At 36.9% G+C, this 23,327-nt stretch overlaps 1 protein-coding gene across 1 annotated transcript in view; it reads left to right on the plus strand.

Annotated features, from left to right (window-relative positions):
* LOC142342868 (E3 ubiquitin-protein ligase SHPRH-like) overlaps window positions 1–23,327 on the plus strand; it is a 127,517-nt gene that overhangs the window by 55,710 nt on the left and 48,480 nt on the right. Inside the window, exons 8-13 of the mRNA XM_075394502.1 lie at window positions 2,266–2,484; window positions 2,985–3,191; window positions 9,857–9,964; window positions 10,219–10,340; window positions 10,643–10,945; window positions 22,339–22,678. Of these exons, the coding sequence (XP_075250617.1) occupies window positions 2,266–2,484; window positions 2,985–3,191; window positions 9,857–9,964; window positions 10,219–10,340; window positions 10,643–10,945; window positions 22,339–22,678 (1,299 nt within the window). The remainder of the gene's footprint in view (window positions 1–2,265; window positions 2,485–2,984; window positions 3,192–9,856; window positions 9,965–10,218; window positions 10,341–10,642; window positions 10,946–22,338; window positions 22,679–23,327) is intronic.

Here is a 23,327-nt window from a genome sequence, read left to right on the forward strand (position 1 = left end):
GTGTGGGTTGTTTTTTGTCTTAATCGCAGTGATTAGAAGTATAATTATAGTTGTTTTCTGATTCTTAAATTTGCTTTCTTTTTTGAAAAGATTTAACTTAGTTTCTAAGATTATTATCTGCCGTTTGCTTTCGCGATCTTTTTCAGATTAGAATTATGAATTATTTGAGGGCTATTGATAACCGTGCCAGCTTTTTCAGACTATCAGGTTTTTGACCACCTTAATTATTTTGGATTTTTTGACGTTACCAAACGTTTTCAATAATATAAAATTTTGCTGCATTTTGTTTCTCTTGTTGACAGTGGTTTAAGTTTCACCAATTTTTAGAGCAGACCTGGGGAGGTAATGAGTTAATGGTTTAATACAAATGGTAATGGCTTCCGCTGCATTTATGGTTTTGTTTGTGAAGTTCTGAGGCTTCGAGTCGCTTGCGGAATTCTTCCGGCTATGTTTTTTTATTTCGTCGTCATGATTTTTGTTACGACCATATGACGTCACAGCCACTTTTTGTTCATTCGTTCATGCAATTTCAGCTGAATTGCATGTGTGACGTCATTTTTCGCTCTTAGTGGAGCGAGTTTTTTTTGTTCATGCGCGTGATTAAATTTTTGGTCACACCTGACTTACCTCACTCTCAAAAATGACTTCCTCACTTTGAAATTGACTTTTATTTACTTCAATTCAAAGAGATAAGGTCAAATGGGTGTGTGTCACTCTAAACGAAGGTTATTTGAGATCAGCTAATAGAGGCAGCAACAGATTTTTAATCAAAATATAACAGATCAGCCTTCAATAAAAAGACGAGTTTTTTTTCGGTCTGTCTTTTTTACTGTTTTTTTTATACTGCCGATCTACGAATCTATTGCGGCTATTTTCTGGCAATCTGCCAGCGATGTTTTATGAATTTTAAATACCATTTACTGGAAACAGAATTCTGATTCAAGTCTGATTTTTGCATGGCAAATATTTGAGTTCTTTGCTCGTTTGATGTCTCATCGAATCGGTATTTTTGATATATGAATGATCCTTAAGGCAGGTATAGTGTTTAAATTCTAGAAAAATTACGTTCAATTGTTTGATGTGTAAAAGTCCCCTAGATATGAAACGATCGAATATATAAGGCAAGGCTGGTATTTATCCTAAATTTAATAGGATAGGCAACAGTCTTCGACCGACTTATAATTTTGACGAACAGTTATGGCTCGTAAGAGCGTATTCTGCAAGAGTTTGATTCTTTTCAGGTTAGTTTTGGAACAAACATATAGAAGTTAACCATACTGTACCTTTGGTTTTATGTAGATATGGAACTTAGAGGTCCGTCCTTGTTAACAAAAGTAGCAATCTAAAATGCCACCAAATTTTCAGGATCCACTTTTAAAATTTAAACGGATTTAGTGCACTTTTTATAAGAACCTGAGCAATATGCAATCCTGGATATTTGACCTAAAGGCTTGTCTTTGTTTCTGTTCCATCTATATTAGGTGGAAGGACGTGCTAAAACTAAGCTGTTGACACTTATTTTCCATTTTATTTGCGATCCTTGAACCAATCCCTAACATAACCAGATTAAAATAAATCCGCTCCCTTAATAAATAGTACATAGAACAACGGTATGATCTTGGTAATAATACATAGTTGAAGATCTACAAAACTCATGAAAATCATTAATTTAGAAAAGAAACAGCACGGGAGCTAGCATGAAACCTTGCGGGAACGCCTTGCTCATGGTAGCTCTGACGACCTACATTTTCAAATCATAACCAACCGTAACCGTGAAGCTAAGTAGCTCGTCATAGGTCGCTCCGAAGGAACACGAATGCCAAAAACTTCAACTTGCCAATAAAATTTCCGATCAACTATCGACAGTTTTTTCAAGATAAGAACACGAATAAAACGTGTTTTTTCTGAGGATCTAACTGTTTCGGCAGCTCCTGTGATAGCATCTCAAATTGCATGTTTCGTGGGAAACATCGAAATGTTCTAAATAAGTTGAAAGGTTTCAAGAAAAAGTCAGAGTACATGACTTACCTCACTAAACAATTACTGCTATTTTTTTTAATTCTGGGCCAAATTAAGCGCCAAATTAACTTGCAACGATCCGTTGGAATTTTTTGGGATGTGTCTGTTTTGATATAATTATGAATTTTGATATAAGTTAATTTTTTACGCGGCCGTTTCTTCTCAATATGATGTTCATGAAGAGCGTATTGCAAAGAATTGCAGTACAAGAATTTCTTCTTGTATTGCAACAAATTGTTTGTTCAGATCCTTGCTACAGTTGGTGACCTGAGGAAAACATGCATCCACCCTCAGATGGTGAAGGGATTCTCTATAGGAGTGGGCACAGGAGGCAGCCAGCTTATGACAATGGAGCAGCTATTGGGAGAGATGCAAGTGAAGGCTGTGAGAGAATGCGAGGAAACTGTGAGGCAGATATGCACTTGTTTAAATGGAATTGCGGGTTTGAAGTGGATTCAAGCTAAGGTACGATTTCGACAAATTTAGACGAATTTGACACTGTGCTCGGAACTGTTTCCTTTCACAAAATAATTAGTGGATAATTTTTGCTCTTAATAGCCACAAGGCTATTATTGGCCTCATCTGTTTTTACAATTCAAAGAATTTGAGTTTCATTGGGGCGCTGTCTTCGCACGACTTGAGGATTATTGAAGTGTCTTTTTTAATCAATTTTATTGGAGTGATTATGAAATGAAATGCGTGAAAGAATTTGAGTGTTTTGGTTGTTGAACAAACCTGGAGAGTTGAGCGAAAAGTGTGTTTTTCGTCTATACTGCTGTTTTCGAGAGTCAGAAATAGAGGTGTAAAAAAATTCTACACGAGCGAAATCTTGATTATTTAATAGGCAGCCCTCATCTTCTTAGCTGGCTATTATAGCGGCCCTATTTTTTTCTTTACTTTATCGGATAAAAATTTCGACAATAACTGAAAGTGCGACAATATTGAATAACTGCTTCATGTTTTAGGCACAATATGTTGTTGATCGAGAGAAGATGAGCGAGGCAGTGGAGGTGTATAGAGATGTGTTGCTACGTGTATCCAACTATTCGAGAGAGGGATTGAGGTCTGATGCTCTGCCCAAGATTCACTCTCTTTATAACTTGCACCAGATTCTATACGTTGAAGGCTTTGATGCACCGAAGACGCTGCGTGATTCTGCTCTCCTTGAAGAGGTAATGAAAAATGGATAAGAACTCATCCTTGTAAGCAAAATGAGAACCTCTCAATTTGATTAGAATGTTATTAGGCGAATGCATACAAAAGGATGTCAGGATGTCATAAAAATAAATCGTTGGCCTAGTAGTAGTTTTCTGACCGTTCATAGTGCTTTCAAAGAGGTATTTTGACCCAATTTCGGTCAATCGATGTATTCACAGATAACCAGGAAGTTTTAAGTTGTATTAATACAATGTACTGGGGCGCCGAAAAGTTGAATTATAATCGCGTAGCGAGTGTGAGGGCCATTTTTCATTCATCATTTTTCCGACCATCACCCAGCAACTAAACTTTTAGTGTCGACTCTTTTTTGTATGAGATATGTGGATCATTCGCATGATTAATTGCTCTCGGACGAAGTTTGAAGCAATTATTGTAAACGTGTTGGTCTCTCGCCAAAATTTTGTTGGGCCGTTTTGACTTTTTGAGTGACTTTTGCGCCCTTTCGATTTTTTTTGATTTGTTTCATCTAAGTTTCTCATTCACAAGTGTCAGCAGCTGAACTCAAGTGGCGGCAGTTCACTACTAAAAGTCCAATTTAGAGCATGGCGAAAAGCCAAAATTGGTTCAAGTTTCACTTTAAATTTTATTAATAGCCGCCCTCATCGCCTCAGCCGGTTATTATAGCGCTCCTATTTTTTACAATTCAATGAATGAGAATTGTATTGGGGCGCTGTCTTTTTTTAAAGATATGTTCACACATTTTCATGATTTTTGAAATCAAATTGGAGTAGTGATTTTTGTCACGCCAAAACAGGAAGTGGAGCAAAAAAGCGAGTGGTTTTGCGGCGTGAAATTTTTTCGCTCTAAATTTAAAGTAGAGTGAGAAAACGTTTAGTTTAATTAATGAAAACGTTTGTTTAGTTAATGAAAATTCTTTGAATTGTACGTCAGGACTTGTCCTGCTATGTTTTTTTTACTTCGTCGAACAAAAAATGTTTCGCTTTACCTCATTTTGCCGCTTTTTCGACATTTTGCGTGAAATATTTTTTACTTCTCTAGGCTAGTTTCACTCTTCTGTCATTCTGCTCAAAACTCCTTTTAAACAGCAGCTGCTCACCAAAGCAATTCAAAATGAAGAGAGTCAGTATAAAAGATCAAAGTCAGAAGTAGAAACGGGATAAACCCATAAAGCCCAATTTTAGATGCCCGCTATTTGAACGTCGTTCCTATAAGTCTTAGTTACCATCTCTAATACTTATTGGTATTGATAGTAGCCTCTGTAGCCTCTCTCTAAGAAACAGAAGTGTGTTCAACTACAAAATGCCATCAAAATAAATCGGACTTAAAAAATGTTTTTGTACAAAAATCTTTTTTTTTTCCAATAATCTTCTATTCTTATCCCAACCATGCTTACTGGAATCAACGGCAGCTATTTTCCGGCAATGTGCCGGGTATGTTTAATTGTTATGGCGATATATAATAACCTCTAATAACATCATTTGAATCCCCGTTTAGTGAATTTTGTAACTACTCCTCCACCCACTGAAGCAGGCGGCAGCAGATTCGAGCTCTCACTTAGTTCGCGAGCAGTTTTCGCAACGTTAGTCGTTTTTGTTTAGTTTTGATAATACATGGTTTTTTCACTCAAAAATTGGTTGAATAATTGCTCTCAAACGAAGTTTTTAGTAATTTCCTTTGGTCTTTTTATGCGATTTTTTTTGCTTGACCGACTTTTCCTATGAACTTTTAACCTATGAACTTTTAACCAGAGGGCATTAAGTGCTCTTAGAGTGCTTAAGCTGACTAGACTCTAAGTATGCTATTCTCCGAGGCCGTTTAGAAGTCATCATAGTCTTAATGGCGGTTCAAAGAGTTTGACCACCTCAGTCCCCAACTTTTGCACATCGTTCCACTCGTACCCCAGCGCCTCTTAGAAGCTAAAACTAGCCCCCCTAAACCTTAGCTTGCTACTGATGAAATCAGTCGTTTGAGAGCAATTAGACCGGCGTTAGTCTGTTGTTTTTTTCCTAATTTTAAGTTTTATTTTTAATACTCTTGCTGTAGTTCAATAGAGTGAATCTTATCTTGGAACACATTTTGGCCAATTTTTAACGATGAATGAATCTATCAGACTAGTGTGTTTTAGTTAAAGTAGCTGCAAAACTGTATGCTGAGCGTAGTTATCTTGCGGTGCTCTTATATTTTAACGATCAAAGAATCTGAATTGCATCGGGGTGCTGATATTTTATGATCCGAATAGTTGTGGTGATCTATCTTTTACTGGGTCGAGTGGTTTTAAAACGTGATGTAAACGGCATTGTTTCCTACTTAGTTATCGATTTTTAAATGCCCTCGAACAAATTCTGATTCCATTATTGTAGACTTGTGTCTTATGCATAATTTCCGCTTGACGCTTTTGAGCTTTTCTTCAAAATTTTCTTTGACTTCTTGACTTTTCACACTTTAGTTCTTCATTTTCACGTGATCTAAGATGCTCTCGCTCTGTAATACAGTTCGTTGATTAAAGGAATTGTGACCGCAAGGAAATCAAAGTCTTTGTAGCTGAGTAGTTAATATGTCAGGCTGCCAACCTGGATGTCCGTGCTTGAATCCTAGTGGGGACGTTTTTCTGCACCTATAAAACATTTCTACGCTACTCCCCCTCTAAATTAAAATGCCCTGGTCGTTCAAGAGTAATTTATCTGGCGTTGGTCGGTTGATGTTCTTTTGTTGAACATAGATGAAGATTGGGGATAGTAGAAGTGGCTATTTGGATCATGCCATTTTTCGAAAGATAGCAAGAGGTCTGAAAAACATTGCGCTAAGCGAGCAGAATTTTTCTGATAATTTGAGCTTTTTTCAATTCATCTTAGGTTTCGTCTAAAGAACTCAAAATTGCACTCAAAACCATTATCTTTTGCCTGAAGACAGCAATTCCTTGCCGCACAAAAACTAATAAAAAACTTCAGTGCAAAATTGAACCCCCGTCGTAACGAGAAAATTTCATTCAACAATGATATCATCGAAGCAAGCAAATGTAAAAACAATTCTTGTAATTCAGAGACCATGCAAAAATTCTCGGCTTTAAATTTTGCACCGACAAAAGTTTGACAGAAACCTAACTAAAAAATCTTTAAACCCCGAAATTTTGTATTCTTGAAATTTTTTGTTTTCAGTCTCATAGCTGCAAACTGTGAATTAAGTCGGAGGTATGTGGTTCGAACTCTCAATCGGTCTCTTCATGGACTAAAAATGTATTCACTGGGTTTTTAATATCACGTAACTACACCGTCAATTTGAGAATATAATAAGTATAAGTTCCGGATTTTTTACCACCAATAGTTGTCTATGGTATTTTGCGGCTTAAGACGTTTTTTGTTTACATTTTTTAAAAATTTTTTCAGTCTGAGAGGATTTTTTGGTTGAAGTTGGTATATCTCGTGGCTTAATATCAATTATATGGGGTCTTAGTTCTGCTGGTCTTCTGTATGCAATATTTGTACTACCAACGTTGAATTTGATAGTTTTTTTGTCTGACCGTCAATTTGGCCTCAAACATAAGCAAGGTAAAGTTTGGAGGGTATTTAGTCGCTGAGTACTGCTCTTAGAGCGTTTTGTCTTACTAGGCTTTAAGTATACGATTCACAGAAACTGTTGATGTATAAGTTCACTGTTTGACGGGCTGTTCTTAAGATGTGAACCCCTTCCCCCTGCTTCTGCTTCCCCTCATCCGCGCTCCTCTACCTCCCGCACGCTCAACCTCACACCCCTTCCGCTCACCCCGCCCCCTTACTCCACGTCACGCGCCTCAATTAAGCCTAAGCTAGCGACTACAAACGCAGATAGCTATTGACGGAGCCAACTGCTCGCCAGTTATTTACGAACAATTTGACTGACGTCAGTCGGTTATGTTAAGACTATTTTTTTGTTTAGTCAATGAATGTTCCGTGAATTGTAGCTATCAACTTGTCCTGCTGTTTGGTTTGTCATCTGACATTCTTGTTTGCATTCACTTTTTTCCGCGCCGCAAGCCTCAAAGTTTAGTGATCTTTTTATGTCGCTCTCTTGCTGTTTTTATCTGCGTGACGTCATTTCTGAAATCAATTGGTGGCGGGTTTTACGTTGAATTGCGTGAAGTTTTCTCATCATATCTGACTCATCTCAATATCATAAAGGAGCACTATTAAATGACTTTTGTTAATAATGAAGCGTGGCGACTAAAGTGATATAAACAAATTGGAACATTTTTACAGATTTAGTTTCTTACATCAGTTTTGAAGTTTTGCTACTAGTTTTGATGATCCCGAAAACGAAGCAATTCTACTAATTGATGCCAAAAACGCATTTAATGTGCTCAATAGACGAACAGCATTAGAGAACGTGAAAGCCTTTTGCCCATCATTGCATGTTGCCTTACAGAATTCCTATAGCCATCCGTCTCATCTCTACATCGGTAAGTCGACCATTCTGTCTCAGGAAGGTACGACACAAGGTGATCCCCTTGCGATGGCAATGTATGGAATTGCAATCCTACCCCTAATATCAAGACTTCACAATGACTCCTTGACACAAAAATGGTATGCTGATGATGGTAGCGTCGTCGGTAAATTGAAAGATATCAGGGCACTCTTCGACAAGCTCACTCAGCTTGGTCCCAAGTACGGATATCTTGTCAATCCTCCGAAGTGTCAGTTGATAATTAAGCCAGGAGGCGAGCGCCAAGCGTCAACTGAGTTTGCAGGCACAAATGTGGAAATCACGCAGGGCGCTCGAGTCCTGGGATCAGTAATCGGTAGCTCTGAGGCCAGTAAAAATTTCCTGAAAGATGCAGAAATTAAATACACAAAAAGTTTGGACAGACTTGGTCAATTTGCTCTCACCTCTCCCCAGAATGCCTATGCATGTTTGACGAAGGGGGTTCAACAGAAGTTGAGCTTCCTCTCGCGTACTACACCCTCCATGGACGGGGTTCTGGACAAGGTAGAGGAGCGGCTTGGCTGAGTCATACCGAACATCGTCGGCAAAGAAATAATCCAAGAGGAAAGGGAACTTTTTTCTCTCCCTCTCAGAATGGGTGGGCTGAACATCGCACTCCCACAAGATCTTCATAAAAATCTTGAGAAATCAATTGAACTCTCAACTCCGTTGGCGTCATTTAATAATGATCCATTCGAAATTCAACAATGTGAATTCGAACAAACCAAGATCAGTCTCAGACAGAAAGCAGACATGCAACGTGAACTCATCTCAAAAAATCCCGAATCGAAAACAATCTACCAGAAATGAAGTATACCATCCAGCTGGCCTCGGAGAAAGGAGCATCTAGCTGGCTTAACGCGCTTCCGTTATCAAAACATGGTTTCGACCTCACGAATACTGAGTTCCGCGATGGAATAGCACTTCGTTACACCTGGGAAGCGAAGAACGAGCCAGCTATATGCCCATGCGGGAAAGAATTTAGCCTCACCCATGCCCTTTATTGCGCCAAAGGCGGGTATACGCACCTACGACAAAACGAAATCAGAGACGTGTTTGCAAACCTGATGGATGACGTCTGCCACGATGTCCAGATAGAGCCAAAACTTCAGTCGCTCGATGGAGAAATTCCACCACTACTGATGATGACGCTCGACTGGACATCAAGGCAAACGGTCTGTGGGCCTCCCGCTTTAATCGCACTTTCTTCGATGTGAAGATTTTCAACCCTGACGCGAAGAGCTGCCCTAAGACCATAAAAGATGCATACAAATATCACGAGAGCATCAAGCGAAATAAGTACGAAGAGCGAATCCGCGAAACAGAACACAGCAGTTTCAACGCACTGATTTTTGCTTGCTCGGGGGGTGCTGGGTCATCGGCATCGCGCGTTATGAAACAACTCGCAACCAAGATCAGCGAAAAACGCGGAGAGCCCTACGCCGACACTAGAAGCTACATCCGAACGAAAATCAGCTTCGCACTTCTGAGGAGCTGTGTTCTCTGCTTGAGGGGATGTCGCGCCCTCAAGCCTCGTGTTCTCAGTGAGACTTCGATTAGCGCCGTCGTGGAGGAGGGAAGGCTGCACTGAGTGTACGGCTGCTTAACTTTATTCCTTTGCTCATTCCTTGTTACCCTATTTTTTATTTTAATCCTTCCTTACCAGTTCCTTATGTGTGCTATTTATATATATATTGGTGCTTTCTTCTCCACTTGTTAGTTATTTTTGTGACTGGGCCGTCTTTACACTGTCTGGAGGGGAACAGCTTGGAGTGCAGCATCCGGCTAAGTGCTACTCATCATCCCTTATGTTCCGACCTACATCCATCGTTGCCGGATGGTGTACACGGTCCTTTTTAAAGTGATAAAAGAAATGAAAAGTGGATAGTTTTCTCTAATTGGTTGGAGTTTTGGGTTTAATTCATTTTTGTTGCCTTAATTAATTATATGCATTAATTCAATACTTTTCAGACAGGGCTAAATACTAATTTTACAAAACTCTCAGCTGTTGTGCCTTGACAAGAACTTCGAAACAAAAGCTGATGAATATAAGTAAAACTGGGATAACGATGCTCCCCTTGTTCTCTTCGTTTTCATTCTCAGTCTCATCAACGCATAAAACTGTGGGAACTGTAAATATATGGGATCTGCATTGCTTAGAATGTCAACTGAGATTTCTGTGATAACCGTTTCATGGTTTCAGTGTGAGACTTTGAAACTGGAGTATCTCTCAGTGTTCGAGAAAGATGTCACTGTTTCGCTTTCAAAATTATCCAGGGTGGTGTCCAGAATTGATGAAACACGTTCTATGGTGAGCAAATTTGAACTTTTTGGGGAGCTAGTAGGAAAAAACTTTTAGGGAGCAAGTTTGAACACTTTTGGGTTTTGATTTTAGAATTTAGAGCTCTCATGTAGGCTTTCGAAAAATTGAACTTTTTGTACCATTTGAAACATCCAGTACTCAAATTCAGTCGGCATAGTGTAAGCTTTGGTGAAGTAGCCTTGAATTAACATGCTACTGTCGGCGGAAAATGATGCAGGAGTCTTTGAAGTTTTCTTTTTCAGATTGATTTCAATTCCTGGTTGGCCGAGATTAGCGCTTCTATAGTGGAGTTTGACTGTGAGTTGGAATTAGTGGATAAAGTGTACACGGATCTGCAGAGGAACCTAAAGTCAGTCCGGGAAGAGTAAGCTATTGCTCCGATCAAACAAATCAAGATTGCTTTGTGTCCCTTCTGCGGAATAGGTCAATGTCGTGAGGAGCAGAAGCGCCTTAGCCATTTTTGAGGCAGCATTATACCTGCCATCAAACTTAATATCATGTCAAAATGTCCTACCTAGCATTTGCGTGTCAGGTTTTATGCTTAACGCCGAAGCTGGTTGTGAACAAATGTCAATTCATTGTATAGATAGGTTAAAAGAAGATAAATTGAGATTCAACGGAGATGAAGGTCATGATTTGAAAAAAAAACTGCAAGTGGAATTTCAGCTTCCGCACTATCATCGGCTTGGAATACTTCGTTTACACTCACCTGGAAGAGGTCAAGAAGCAACGAGATGCTTGTATCAAAAGTGTCCACTCTCTCAATTGTATCCCAAATGCCACAACAATTGCTGACAGCTACGAGTGTCATCTGAAACTCCAACAGGATGCTAAGCGGAACAATCCGAATTCCTCTGTCTTGAATACTCCTAAAAAGCAACCGAAGAAAACGTGCAAGTTCTGTGTCGTCCACAATCAACTGTTGAAATACGAGAAGCTGCTATTTGACTCAAGCTCAGGAAATCAAACGTGAGTGTGGGATTTTTATCATTACCAGGTATTGTATATAGCATTGTATTTTTTATCCTGTCGTTTAACTATATATACAACAAGTAGGTTTGGTAATGTGCGTTTGCGCATAGTTCAGGACTCGTCCGGCTATGTTTTTTTTCATTTCAATGCCCGGCTTGCCGATTTTCAGGACTTGTCCGGCTATGTTTTACCTTTCGATCACTTTTTTCGATTTACAGAAGGCACGACTCACGTTTAACTCCTGACTCACCTCGCTCATTGTTTCAACTGAATGGGTTTTAAATTCTTTGGCTCATTTCAATCAATAACGCAACATATTGAATACGGTCATGGTCAAAATCAATGAAAACGGGAGAAATCAATAAAGCCCGGTCAATAATTCTTAGTACATTAGGTCATGGAAATCCATTAGTGATTGCTAACTAGCATCACTATTACGCTAAAAAAGTAAACAAATTGACAGCTCAATTAAGTATAATTGATAGCCGCCATCAGCCTCTTAACGGCTATTATTTAGGCGACCTCCTTTTTTAAAATTCGCTTTACCTTTTAATCATGTTTTTCGTTTTACATAGGTCACTATTTTCACGTTTGACTTCTGACTTACCTCACTCGCTGTCTCAACTTAACGGATTTAATTAATAGCCGCCCTCATCTTCTCAGCCGGCTGTTATAGCGCTCCTATTTTTTTAATAGCCCCCCTCATCTTCTCAGCCGGCTATTATAGCGCTCCTATTTTTTTTACTTCGTCGAATAAAAAAATGTTTCGCTTTACCTCATTTTGCCGCTTTTTCAACATTTTGCGTGATATCTTTTTGACTTCTCTAGGCTAGTTTCTCTCTTCTCTCATTCTGCTAAAAGTGAATTTGAACATCAGTTGCTCAGCAAAGCATTTCAAAATGAACAGAGTCAGTATAAAAAAATTGAAGTCAGAAGTAGAAACGGGATAAACCCATAAAGCCCAATTTTAGATGCCATAAGTCTTAGTTACCTATAAGTTTCTTTAAGTCTTAGTTACCATCTCTAATGCTTATTGGTATTGATAGTAGCCCCTGTAGCCTCTCTCTAAGAAACAGAAGTACGTTATGTTCAACTACGAAATGCCATCAAAATAAATCGGACTTAAAAATGTTTTTGTACAAAAATCTTTTTTTTCAATATCTATTCCTTCAATCATGCTTATTGGAATCAACGGCGGCTTTTTTCCGGCAATCTGCCGGGTATGTTTTTACTTGGTCGAACTTTTTTTCGGTTTACCCATTTTGCCGCATTTTCGACATTTTGCGTGAAATCTTTTTGACTTCTCTAGGCTAGTTTCATTCTTCTGTCATTCTGCTCAAAGTCCTTTAAAGCAGCAGCTGCTCAGCAAAGCAATTCAAAATGAAGAGAGTCAGTATAAAAAAAACAAAGTCAGAAATAGAAACGGGTTAAACCCATAAAGCCCATTTTTAGATGCCCGGTACTTGAACTTTGTTCTCATAAGTTTTAGTTACTATCTATAATGCTTATTGGTATTGATACTAGACCCTGTAGCCTCTCACCGAGAGACAGGGTATGTTCAATTAGGAAATGACATCAAAATAAGTCGCACTTAAAAATGTTTTCATACAAAAATCATTTGTTGATATTTTCTTTTCTTTCAATCGCAATAGAGTTATGGGAGTCATCGGCGGCTATTTTCCGGCAATCTGCCCGGTATGTTTAATTGAACTAGTTTGTTTGTTCATTCCTTCTGCAAAAATTAATTGCCGGGTCGTTAGTTAATTCACTTCTTAGTTTGTTTGTTCAATTCCTTCTGCAAAAATTAATTGCCGGGTCATTAGTTAATTCAATTCTTTGGATTGTAAATTTGAACTTTTTTCTGCTATGTTTTACCACGTCGAACATAAATGTCTCGCTTTACCTCATTTTGCAGGCTTTTTGGCAGTTTGTGAGAAATCATTTCTGGTTCACTCATCTCTCATTATGCTCAAAGTGGTTTTAAACTGCAGTTGCTCAGCAAAGCAGTTCAAAATGAACAGTGTCCGTATAAAAAACGAAATCAGAAATAGAATCGGAATAAACCCATAAGTTTTAGATGCCCGTTACTTGAACTTTGTTCTTATTGGTCTTTGTTACCATCTCTAATGCTTATTGGTATTAATATGAGCCCCTGTATCCTCTCATTAAGAAACAGGAGTTTGTTCACCTACGAGATGACCTCAAAATAGTCCGCACTTTAAAAATGTTGTACAAAAATCGATTTTTTAAACTATTTTCTATTCTTTCAATCCTAATCGTTGTTATGGGAATCAACGGCGGCTATTTTCCGGTAATCTGCTGGGTATGTTTTTTTCACGCATTGAATTACGTATTTTAGTGATTACGGTCTAGGTCAAAGAGCAAAATAAAAAAAGTATAAATTTATATCCCGGTCATTAATACTTTGTGCATTAGTTTATCAAAGTTCATTAATGCGATTGATAGATGGAGTAAGTATTTTGCTTAATAGCGTTCAGCTTAGAAGCTGAAATAAGTGTTATTTTAGAATCTAACCGAATATGCAGATTTTGCGCCACAAATAAGAACACATTGCCACTTCGAGAAATTCTGCCAGTTTTTAATTTAAATTTTTCTGCTTCTCCAATGCCACTGTGCGTCAAATAGGTCGACGACGTCTATTGTCCTGCTTTTTGGCGGCTATGTTTTTAGAATCTCACTAAAACTGCTCACCACATTAGAACAGTTTTGGACTTTTAGAAAAAAAGAACCTTTGTTTCAATCACGTTGTGCGGCTAGTGGGTCAACTTTGGCTATTTTCCGGCAGTTTTACAGCTATGTTTATTGAAATTGTGGAATATTCTCCAAGAGTTTGTTTGATATTTAGGATTTTTGTTTTTTATCGTTCTTTTTTGATAGGATTTTGCTGCGGCATTCACTTTGTTTTTTCTAATTTTACCCAAAATTTTTTTTCCAGAAACCATAGTTAAGAAAAACCGGTAATCTGAGAAAAGTGTAGTTAAATAGCAGTAAAAGTAAGGTAACAGAAAAATAGCAGTAAAGATAACAGAAATTTCTCCCGTAAATTGGCGTAGTTTTAACAAAGATCCTAACAAATTAAGCTAACAGCATAAAACTTAGAAGCACAATTAAGTTTCATTGCTAGCCGCCGTCAGCCTCTCGACGGCTATTATTTAGGTGCTCTCCTTTTTTTAACTTTCGCTTTACCTTTTGATCATGTTTTTCGTTTTACATAAGTCACTTTTTTCGCGTTTGACATCCGACTAACCGCTCGCTGTCTCAACTTAACGGATTTAATTCACGCATTGAATTAAGTATTTTAGTGATTATGGTCAAAGTCAAAAGAGCAAAATCAAAAAATGGGATAAATTCATATAGCCCGGTCATTAAAACATTGTGCATTAGTTTATCAAAATTCGTTAAAGCGATTGCTTGATTGAGTAAGTGTTTTGCTTAATAGCGTTCAGCTTGGAAGCTGAAATAAGTGTAATTTTAGAATCTAACTGAATATGCTGTGTTTTCGCCACAAATAAGAACACCTTGCCACTTCGAGAAATTCGGCCAGTTTTAAATTTTTCTGCTTCTCTTCCAATCCCACTATGCGTCAAGTAGGTCGACGACGGCTATTGTCCTGCTTTTTGGCGGCTATGTTTTTAGAATCTCACTAAAACTGCTCACCACATTAGAAAAGTTTTTGATTTTTAGAAAAAGAACATTTTTATGTTTCAATCACGGTGTGCAGTGGGTCAACTGTGGCTATTTTCCGGCAGTTTTTCAGCTATGTTTATTGAAATTGTGAAAGATGCTCCAAGAGTTTGTTTGATTTTCAGGATTTATTATTTTTTTGATTGGATTGTGTTGCGGCATTCAGTCTGTTTTTACTATGTTTACCCAAATTAATTTTCCGGAAATCGGAAATTTTACAAAAACCGTTAATCTCAGAATTTTTGAGTAATATTCGACCAAATTTTTCCTAAGATTGCAGAAATTTCTTTCTGAAATTGGCCTAACGATACCAAAGACCCTAATAAATATATTATTTTTGACTTTTTGTTGCAGTGTTGTTGACTGGATTTTGTTGCAGTGCTGAGTATTGTCTTTTACTAAAAAGGTGTTAGCAATTTTTTTATTCGATAAGTTTTGACACTATTACAATAGGGATTGTTTGAAAATATATCAAATGTTGTACTCATGAGGTTCATTGTCGGAGTAATTTTTATGTGATATGTAACGCAATGGCTGAGGCTATTATTGGCCTTCTCTTTGTTTTTTTCTTTCGTCGTCAAGATTTTTGTTACGACCATATGACGCCACGATCACTTTAAATCTGCTTTTTAATAGCCGCCTCAGCTTCTAATTTAATAGCTTCAATCCCGGCTATTTAGCGCTCATAATTTTTTTACTTCGTCCTGCTAAATGTTTTTCGCTTTGAGATAGTATCAAAAACAAAATCAGAAATAGAAACGGGATAAACCCATAAAGCCCAATTTTAGATACCCGTTACTCGAACTTTGTTCTTAGTTATCATCTCTAATGCTTATTGCTATTGATACTAGCCTCTGTATCATCTCACTACGAAACAGGAGTATGTTCAGCTCCAAAATGACATCAAAATAGTTCGCACTTTAAAATTGTTGGTGCACAAAAATCATTTTTTTGTTAGTTTTTTCTCTTTTTCAATCCCAATCATGGTTATGGGAATCAACGGCGGCTATTTTCCGGCAACCTGCCGGGTATGTTTGTTCTTTCCTTCATGCAATAGTGACTGAATTGCGATCGTGAGGTCATTTTCCACTCCTGGTGGGGGAGAAATCTTGGTTCATTTGCGTGATTAAGTTTTTGGTCGCACTTAACTCGGATTCAAATAGAACATTATTAATATTAAGAAGGATTTTTTTCTATCTGTTTTGTGTTATCTTTTTGAGACTGCAGTCTGCGAAGCTTTTACGGCTATTTTTAGTCAATCTGCCAGCTATGTTATAGAGTGTTGACTTCCTAGGCTCCATTTAGTAAAATGTTGAAGTTTTGTTGATGAGTGGACTCGGAATTTTATGAACGATCACATTTTATCGCGACTATTTTTTGTCTTAATTGATCGCGTACTCCCGAAGTAAGCAATTAGTGTTGGTTTTGACTTATCAGGTGAATTTTAACTCTTTTTGTTTAGTTGCTCTCAAACTAAATTTATAGAAAATATTTGTTTTTCCTAAGTAATTTTTCTTTTGATTGTTCTCTGAGCAGTCTGACTTCTCGTCCGCAAAAACGGGATACACAGGTAGAGCCCAGAGGGCTTTACGTCGCTGAGCTCTGCTGAGAAGTTTCTCATAGAGCTTCTGTTGGTCTCTAAATGTACAAATCACCGAACTAGAAAACATACATTCATGTGAGGGGCAGATATTTTTTAGCGACTTGGATCCCCTGACTAACACCCCTCCTAAGCCCATAGTAGCTGCTACCGAAGCCAACAGCTCGCCAGATGTTTGGGAGCAATCGATTCGTCATTCAGCTATGTTTTGAGTTCTGTGTTATCTAAATTGCTTTCTGTTGTACAACTTTGAGCTGCTTAACATAATTGGTGGCACAATTTATTACTAAAATCCAAATGAGAAGTCCGCCGAAAGTTCCACTTTTTTTGCTTTAATCTTAATAGTCGTAGATAGTAATCTCCCATCCCCCACTGAAGATGGCTATAACAGAATACAGCCCCCATCAGATGGTCGAGCCCAGAATTAGTCGGTTAATTGCTTTCAAAGTTTGTAGCATTTATATTAGTCCTGTGGTCTTTTTTAATAGCCGCACAACGATAGCGGGGGCTATTATTGGCCTCCTGTTGGTTTTTTTACAACTCGAAGAGTAGTATTGGTTTTCTTAAGGTTTTTTTAACCGGAAGTACTATTCGTACGAGAAAGAGTAAAATTGCCGTGTGAACAAATTTTTTCTGAGCGAGAGAAGTTTTTTGATCATGCGTTTCGATCAGTGAATGACTTTTTGACTTTGATTGAAAATTATTTTTTGACAGAATGCCGCATATTGATAACCATTGTAGCCGTTTTTTCGTCAAATTGGCCCAGTTTTTTTGCTTTAAACTTTGTTTTTTGTAGAAATAGTTTTTTTTAGAGACGCTGTATTAATTTGCGAATCTCTGAAATTAATACCACAGTGGTTTTGAGAGTCTGATAATGCGTTTTAATTTCTAAATGAGCACATATTTCCTAATTTTTTTTATATCACTTCAGGCTTTTTTAAATTAATTTCTTCGTTTTTGGATTTTCATGCGGTTTTTTATTTTTCAAAAATCAGTACATATGGCAATTTAACTGTGATATGTCATGCATTGAATGCATCTTTATAATGTGAAGTGTTTTTGTTTTATAGAATTGTACACTATATTCTCAGTTGCACACTATATTTTTTTCCAATTTTTCTTAGTTTTTCTTTTTTTTATTTAATTACTAGAAAGTCTATTTGCGCACTATTGGGTCTGAATTTCCTTTTACTGATAATCGAATAATTTTATGGCGTTTTGTAAATGAATTTGTGTTTTTGTTTTTTCTCAATTTGATTTTTAACTTTCAAAAATAAAAAACAGGTCTTGTTTTTCATGTGTTTTTGTTTCTCTCCTTTTTCCCGCATTCTAGCATGCATCAGTCTATAATTTGTCTGAGGCCTATATTATTTATGGGCTCTGTTTTTATTAGTTATTAAAAATGATGATTTAAGCCTTTTCCTATATTTTTTTTGTTGCAATTGATTTCAATTGACATAGGGCGGCACTGAGAATTTTCTTGAAATGTCGTTTGAGCATTTTGCCTAATAATTACTTCCTTTGTATAGTATTGGACATTATTTTTTATTGGAAAATTTTGTTTTGCCTGTATATCTAGTTTCTTTATTGGTGATTAATTTGAAATTTTTTTAGTTTATTTGCTGATTTTCAAGTTTTACGATTTTGGCCCATTTATAGTATTTATTGAATTTATTGGTAATTGAATCAAAGCCTCGTGCCTGTACACTCTTTTTTCTTTAAAGGCTAAAAGTTTTTTTTGCAAAAAGTTTTTTCTTTCTATGCAATTTGACAAAATATTCGGGTAGTTTATTCCCATTTCTCCTTTTCTTCGAAAATACATATTTAAGTTCATTAAGGCTTGGCCGAAGTTTTACGGTTGGATAACTAGTTTTCATTGCATGAACCAGCGTTTTTCGTTTGTTTGTGCACTTGTCCTACATGAGATATAAATTGAATTTTCTTAAATTTTTATATTGATTTTTTAAAAATTTACTTTCAGCTTTCAACAGTCAAGAACAAGTTTTTTTTCATTTTTTTGTTACTGTCCTTATTTTACGCATTCTAGCCTGCATTATTCTATCATTTTCTTGAGACCTATAGTTTTTATCGGCTCTGCTTTTATCAGTTTTTTTAATTGCTCTTAAACGAAGTTTGTAGCAATTATATTAGTCCTGTCGGTCTTTTTTTATGCGATTTTTCGCTTGACAGATTTTTTGTCTCACGCTTTTGACTTTTCGTCCTCAAAAACGGGATAAACAGGTAGCGCCCAGCGGGCATTAAGTGCTCTTAGAGCCTTTCAGCTCTGTGTCAGCTCAAACTGTTTTGGAGACTTATACTTAAACTTATGGTGTGAGGGGCGGTTCTTAAAGGCTGAAACCCCCCCCTTTGCCTCACCCCCCCCACCCCCCCACCCCGCCGCTTGCTAAAAACGCAAATTTATATTATTTTGTAATTTTTTGACAGTTATCGATTTTATCAGCCCTAGGTGTCAAGGAACCTCCTCTGGAGTTTGATAATAGGTTACTGCATTGTTTCTAGTGGTAATGGAATGGTTTCAACATTTTAACATCACGAATTTTAGAAAATTTTTGACAAAATTCGCAATTTTTTCAAATTTTTTGATATTTTTTTCTTTATTCAGGTCTTCGAGAACCAGGGGCCAGAAAACATCCTATGGGGCTTGACAATAAGTTACTGACAAATTTTTAACGTTCATGGAATAGTTTTTCAACTTTTTATTGTCACAAATATTAGCGATTTTTTTTATAAAACTTGCTTTTCAGTTTTTTTGAGTTTTTGTCTGTTTTTAGGTTTTTCCAGACTTAAGAGACAAGGAACCTCCTCTAGGGTTTGAAGATAGGTTACTCAATAGTTTCTAGATTAAACGGAATGTCTTGCAAGATTTCAACATCACGAGTTTTTGCATATTTTTGATATTTTTCGCCATTTCCAATTTTTATAGTCATCATTCAATGGTCAAAATAGCCTCCGTTGTGGTTTAATAAAAACTAGTGGAATATTTTTGTAGGTCTTGGATTAATTTTCAACTCTTTAATATCACAAGTTCTAGCCATTTGTTTAAACCTTGCAATTTTTAAAGTTTTTGAGTTTTTTTGTCATTCTTAGGTTTCTCTAGCCTCAAGAACCACGGAATTTCCTCTTGGGTTTGATAATATGTTACTGCATAGTTTGTAGATATAATGGAATGTTCATCAAGATTTTAATATCACGAACTTAAGCAATTTTCTAAAATATATGCAGTTTTTTCATGTTTGATTTTTTCCGGCAAGAGAGTACCTGAGGCCTCCTCCAAGGTTTGACAATAAGCTGCTGAATAGTTTCTATAGTTTTTAGAGTTGATGAGATTGTGATCAACAATTTTTATGACTCCAGTTTTAGTGATATTTGGATAAAAATTAAACTTTTCAAATTTCAGGCTTGAAACAGGGATGCTGGATAGTCTCTTGAGACAATGAAATGGTTCTTAAGATATTAATGTCTTGAATCTTAGCCAGATTTTTAAAGATTTTTCAATTTTCATCTTTTTTCAATATTTTTTTGTCCTTTTCAGTTTAACGACCGTTACTGGCCTACGAAATTTTTCAAGTCTCGGAGATGAGTTACTTGACAGAATTTTCGAGACAAAAAATGGTTATTTGGAAAATTTTTACCCTGTTCCAGGTTTTTGGAGCCAGTGAAACTTTTTCTGGTTTGAATCAGGGATACTGGATAGTCTCATAAGACAATGAAATGGTTCTTGAGATAATAATATCCTGAATTTATTAAGATTTTGTCAAAATTTGCAATGGTTTCCAAACTTCTTCAATATTTTTGTCTTATCTGAGTTTAACGACCAATTACTGGCAACGAAACTTTTTAAGTCTTGGAGAAAGGTTACTTGACAGAACTTTCAAGACAAAAATTGATTTTGAATTTTTTACTGCGAAGTCGAAAATTTTTGTTTTTATGTTTGCCTTTTTCAATTTTTTCTATATGATTTATTTACTAACAAGGCTAGAAAACTAAAGTTGCAGTGTCGAATCCCGTCATAGAATATTCCTATCTCTCTTTCTCTCTCTCTCTCAATTTTTTTTTGATTTTGCCTTTTTCAGTTTTTTGCTATATGATTTATTAATTAACAAGGTTAGAAAACTAGAAGTTGCAGTGTCGAATCCAATCATGGAATATATTCCTGTCTCCTTCTCTCTCTTTCGGTTGGGGTTCCTTTCCTGCTTTTTTTATTCTCGTTATAACCCTCTCTGTCACACTCTCTCCTTTTGTTGATTCCGCACTTCAGCTGCTGTTATGAGGCGTAATGTCACCATCTCTGATCCTCATTATCAATGAGTTATAGTTTAACTGCTTTTTATCACAAATGATCTAACAGGCACTTTCAGGAAACCGTTGTTAGTTGCTCTCAAAAGCTATTTGTAGCAAATATATTAATCCTGTGTCTTTTATGCAATTTTTTGCTTGGCCGATTTTTCGTCTGACTCATTTGACTTTCGTATTCAGAAACCGGATGAAGAGGTAGCGCCCTGAGGTCACTAAATCGTTGCTAGCTGTTGACGAAGCCAGCCTCTCGCCGGTCGTTTGAGAGCAATTCGCCCGACGTTAGTCAGTTTTGTTTTAAATAGTGATTTTAAGCCTTTCTTAGTTTTTTCTGGATTGCAATTGATTTCATTTGACATAGTGCGGCACTGAGAATTTCTTGAAATGCCGTTTAAACTTTTGAGTGATAATTGGTTTCCACGAATAGTGATGGGGCATTAGTTTTGATTTTAAACGATATTTCTGCCTGTATATCCTGTTTCTTTTGTCTTTTCGGTGATGAATTTGAAAATTCTCAGCTAATTTGCTGATTTTCAAGTCTTGACAATTTTTGGCCCATTTATCATTCTACTGAACTTGTTGGTAGTTGAATTACAGTCTAATGCGGATAGGTTTTTTTACTGGAAAGAATACAAATTTCGTTTGCTACAAAAATGTCTCTCTTGAAGTTTGACAAAAAAATTGATAAGTTTTTTCCCATTTCTCCGTTTCCTCAAAAATAGTTATTTGGGAGCTCATTAAAGATTGGATGATATATTGTGTTGGGATAACTAGTTTCCATTTCCTAAAACAATGTTTTTCGTTTATATGTTTCTTGTGCTACATAAGAAGTAAATTGAATTTACTAAATTTTTTATTTATTTTCCTAAATTGTTTGCTAAATTTTTCTTTTGTTGGTTGACTAAAGGTTTTTGTTTTCTCTGCATTGGTGAGTTCTCCATGGAGACATTAGCTACTTGAAAAATCAAAGCTTTTGGTGAATACGACTTCGAGTCGTTTCTGGAATTCTTTCGGCTAGGTTTTTCGTCATCAAGACTTATGCTACGCCCATACGTCACAACCAATTCAAATCTGCTTTTTGTTCTTTTGTTCATGAATGGAATTGCGTGGGTGACGTCATTTTTTACTCTTAGTGGAGTGAGGTTTTTGGTTCATAAGCATGATGAAATTTTTGGTCAGACTTGACTCACCTCACTCTCAACAATGACTTCATCACTCTAAAACTGACTTTTCGTTACTTTAATTCAAAGAGAGAAGGTCAAGTGCACACTCACTTGACCTTCTTTCTGTGAATTAAAGTAAAGTTTCTCTAATTAAAGGTTTTTGAGGGCAGGTTTTAGAAGCAGTAATAAGTTTGACCGATTCTTAATCAAAATGTAACATTTGAGCCTTTAATAAAAAAGAATTTTTGGCCTGTTTCTCTTACTATCTTCTGGAGACTGCAAATCTACGAAGCTATTGCGTCTATTTTCTAGCAATCGGCCAGCTATGTTATTCGCTTTTTCGTCTGAGGCTTTCAACTTTTTGTCCTCTTAAAACGAGATAAACCGGTAATCCCTGAGGGCAATAATTTGCTGAGCAGCTCTATTAGAACTCTACTAGTCTCTAAGTGTAATCACTGGGCAAAAATCATGGTTGCCCACAATCCCTTGAGCCCCACTCCAACCGAATTTTTTTCGGGACATCTTTTTGGTACTGTTGATGGCTCTGTGGAACGATTTGTTGAACGTAGCCGTGATCTCTACTTAATCCTAGAAATTTCTTGCTACAGAATTGGAGACGTAGACTTCGACTCGATTGACACCAACGATACTTCTACCATGTGGAAGCCCTCGCGATTAGAGCTTATATGCTGCACAATAAGTGCCTTCGCAATCTCAAAGAAACTGCCAGAAACAGATCAGGAATCCGCTAAGAATGTGAAAAGTTTCCTTGGCCTTATCCGAGAGGAGTTTAAAACACTGAGAGACTATTGGAGGTGCCTGACCAATAGAGTAGCTGGTCATGATGAACTTAGAATGGCGACTGAGAGATTCCGACTGTTTGACGATGGGACAGATTCTCACCTGAGGACCGATGAGTTGTCTGCTAACGTCTTGAGACCTCATATGGTAATGTATATACTAGATTGTATCAAATTATTGGGTCCTTTTGAATAGTTATTGAGCTAATTTTGAAGCAGTTTTTTAGTGGGGTGGATTTGTTTGCGGAATTTTCGCTTCACCGTTTTTGACTTTTCGATTAACTTTTTCGTCCTTGACTTTTGCGTTTTTCGTGATCTAATTACTCTTATTTTTTTAGCAGCTGAACTCAATTAACGAATTAAATTCGTTTGAAAAGTTAATTTTAATACTGGCCTCTAGTCCCTTAATAACACCTTTTGAAACTACTTAGTGAACTTCTTTTTTGTGCTTAATAGACACCCTCATCTTCTCAGCGGGCTATTATGGCGCGCCTATTCTGCTACAATTCATAAAATTTGAATTGTATTGGGGCACTGTCTCTACGACTCGAAGAGGGGTATTAGTGAAGTGTATTTTTTCAATCAGTATATTTAAGAGTGAATTTGAAACTGGAAATGTCGCACGTACTAACGTTTCGACTGGTTTGACTTCTGCACAATTTTAAAGAGCAAAGCGAAATAAATAATTTTCATCGTGCCGCTGTTTTTGAGAGGGCGAGAAATTTTCCCTGAGCGAGCAGAATTTTTTGTTCACGTGTGGTTTTTAAGCAATTTGTAGCGCACCGCCTATTGCTCGA

The sequence above is a fragment of the Convolutriloba macropyga genome, chromosome 7 (assembly GCF_964194025.1).
Source record: "Convolutriloba macropyga chromosome 7, txConMacr16.3, whole genome shotgun sequence".
Taxonomy (NCBI): domain Eukaryota; kingdom Metazoa; phylum Xenacoelomorpha; order Acoela; family Convolutidae; genus Convolutriloba; species Convolutriloba macropyga.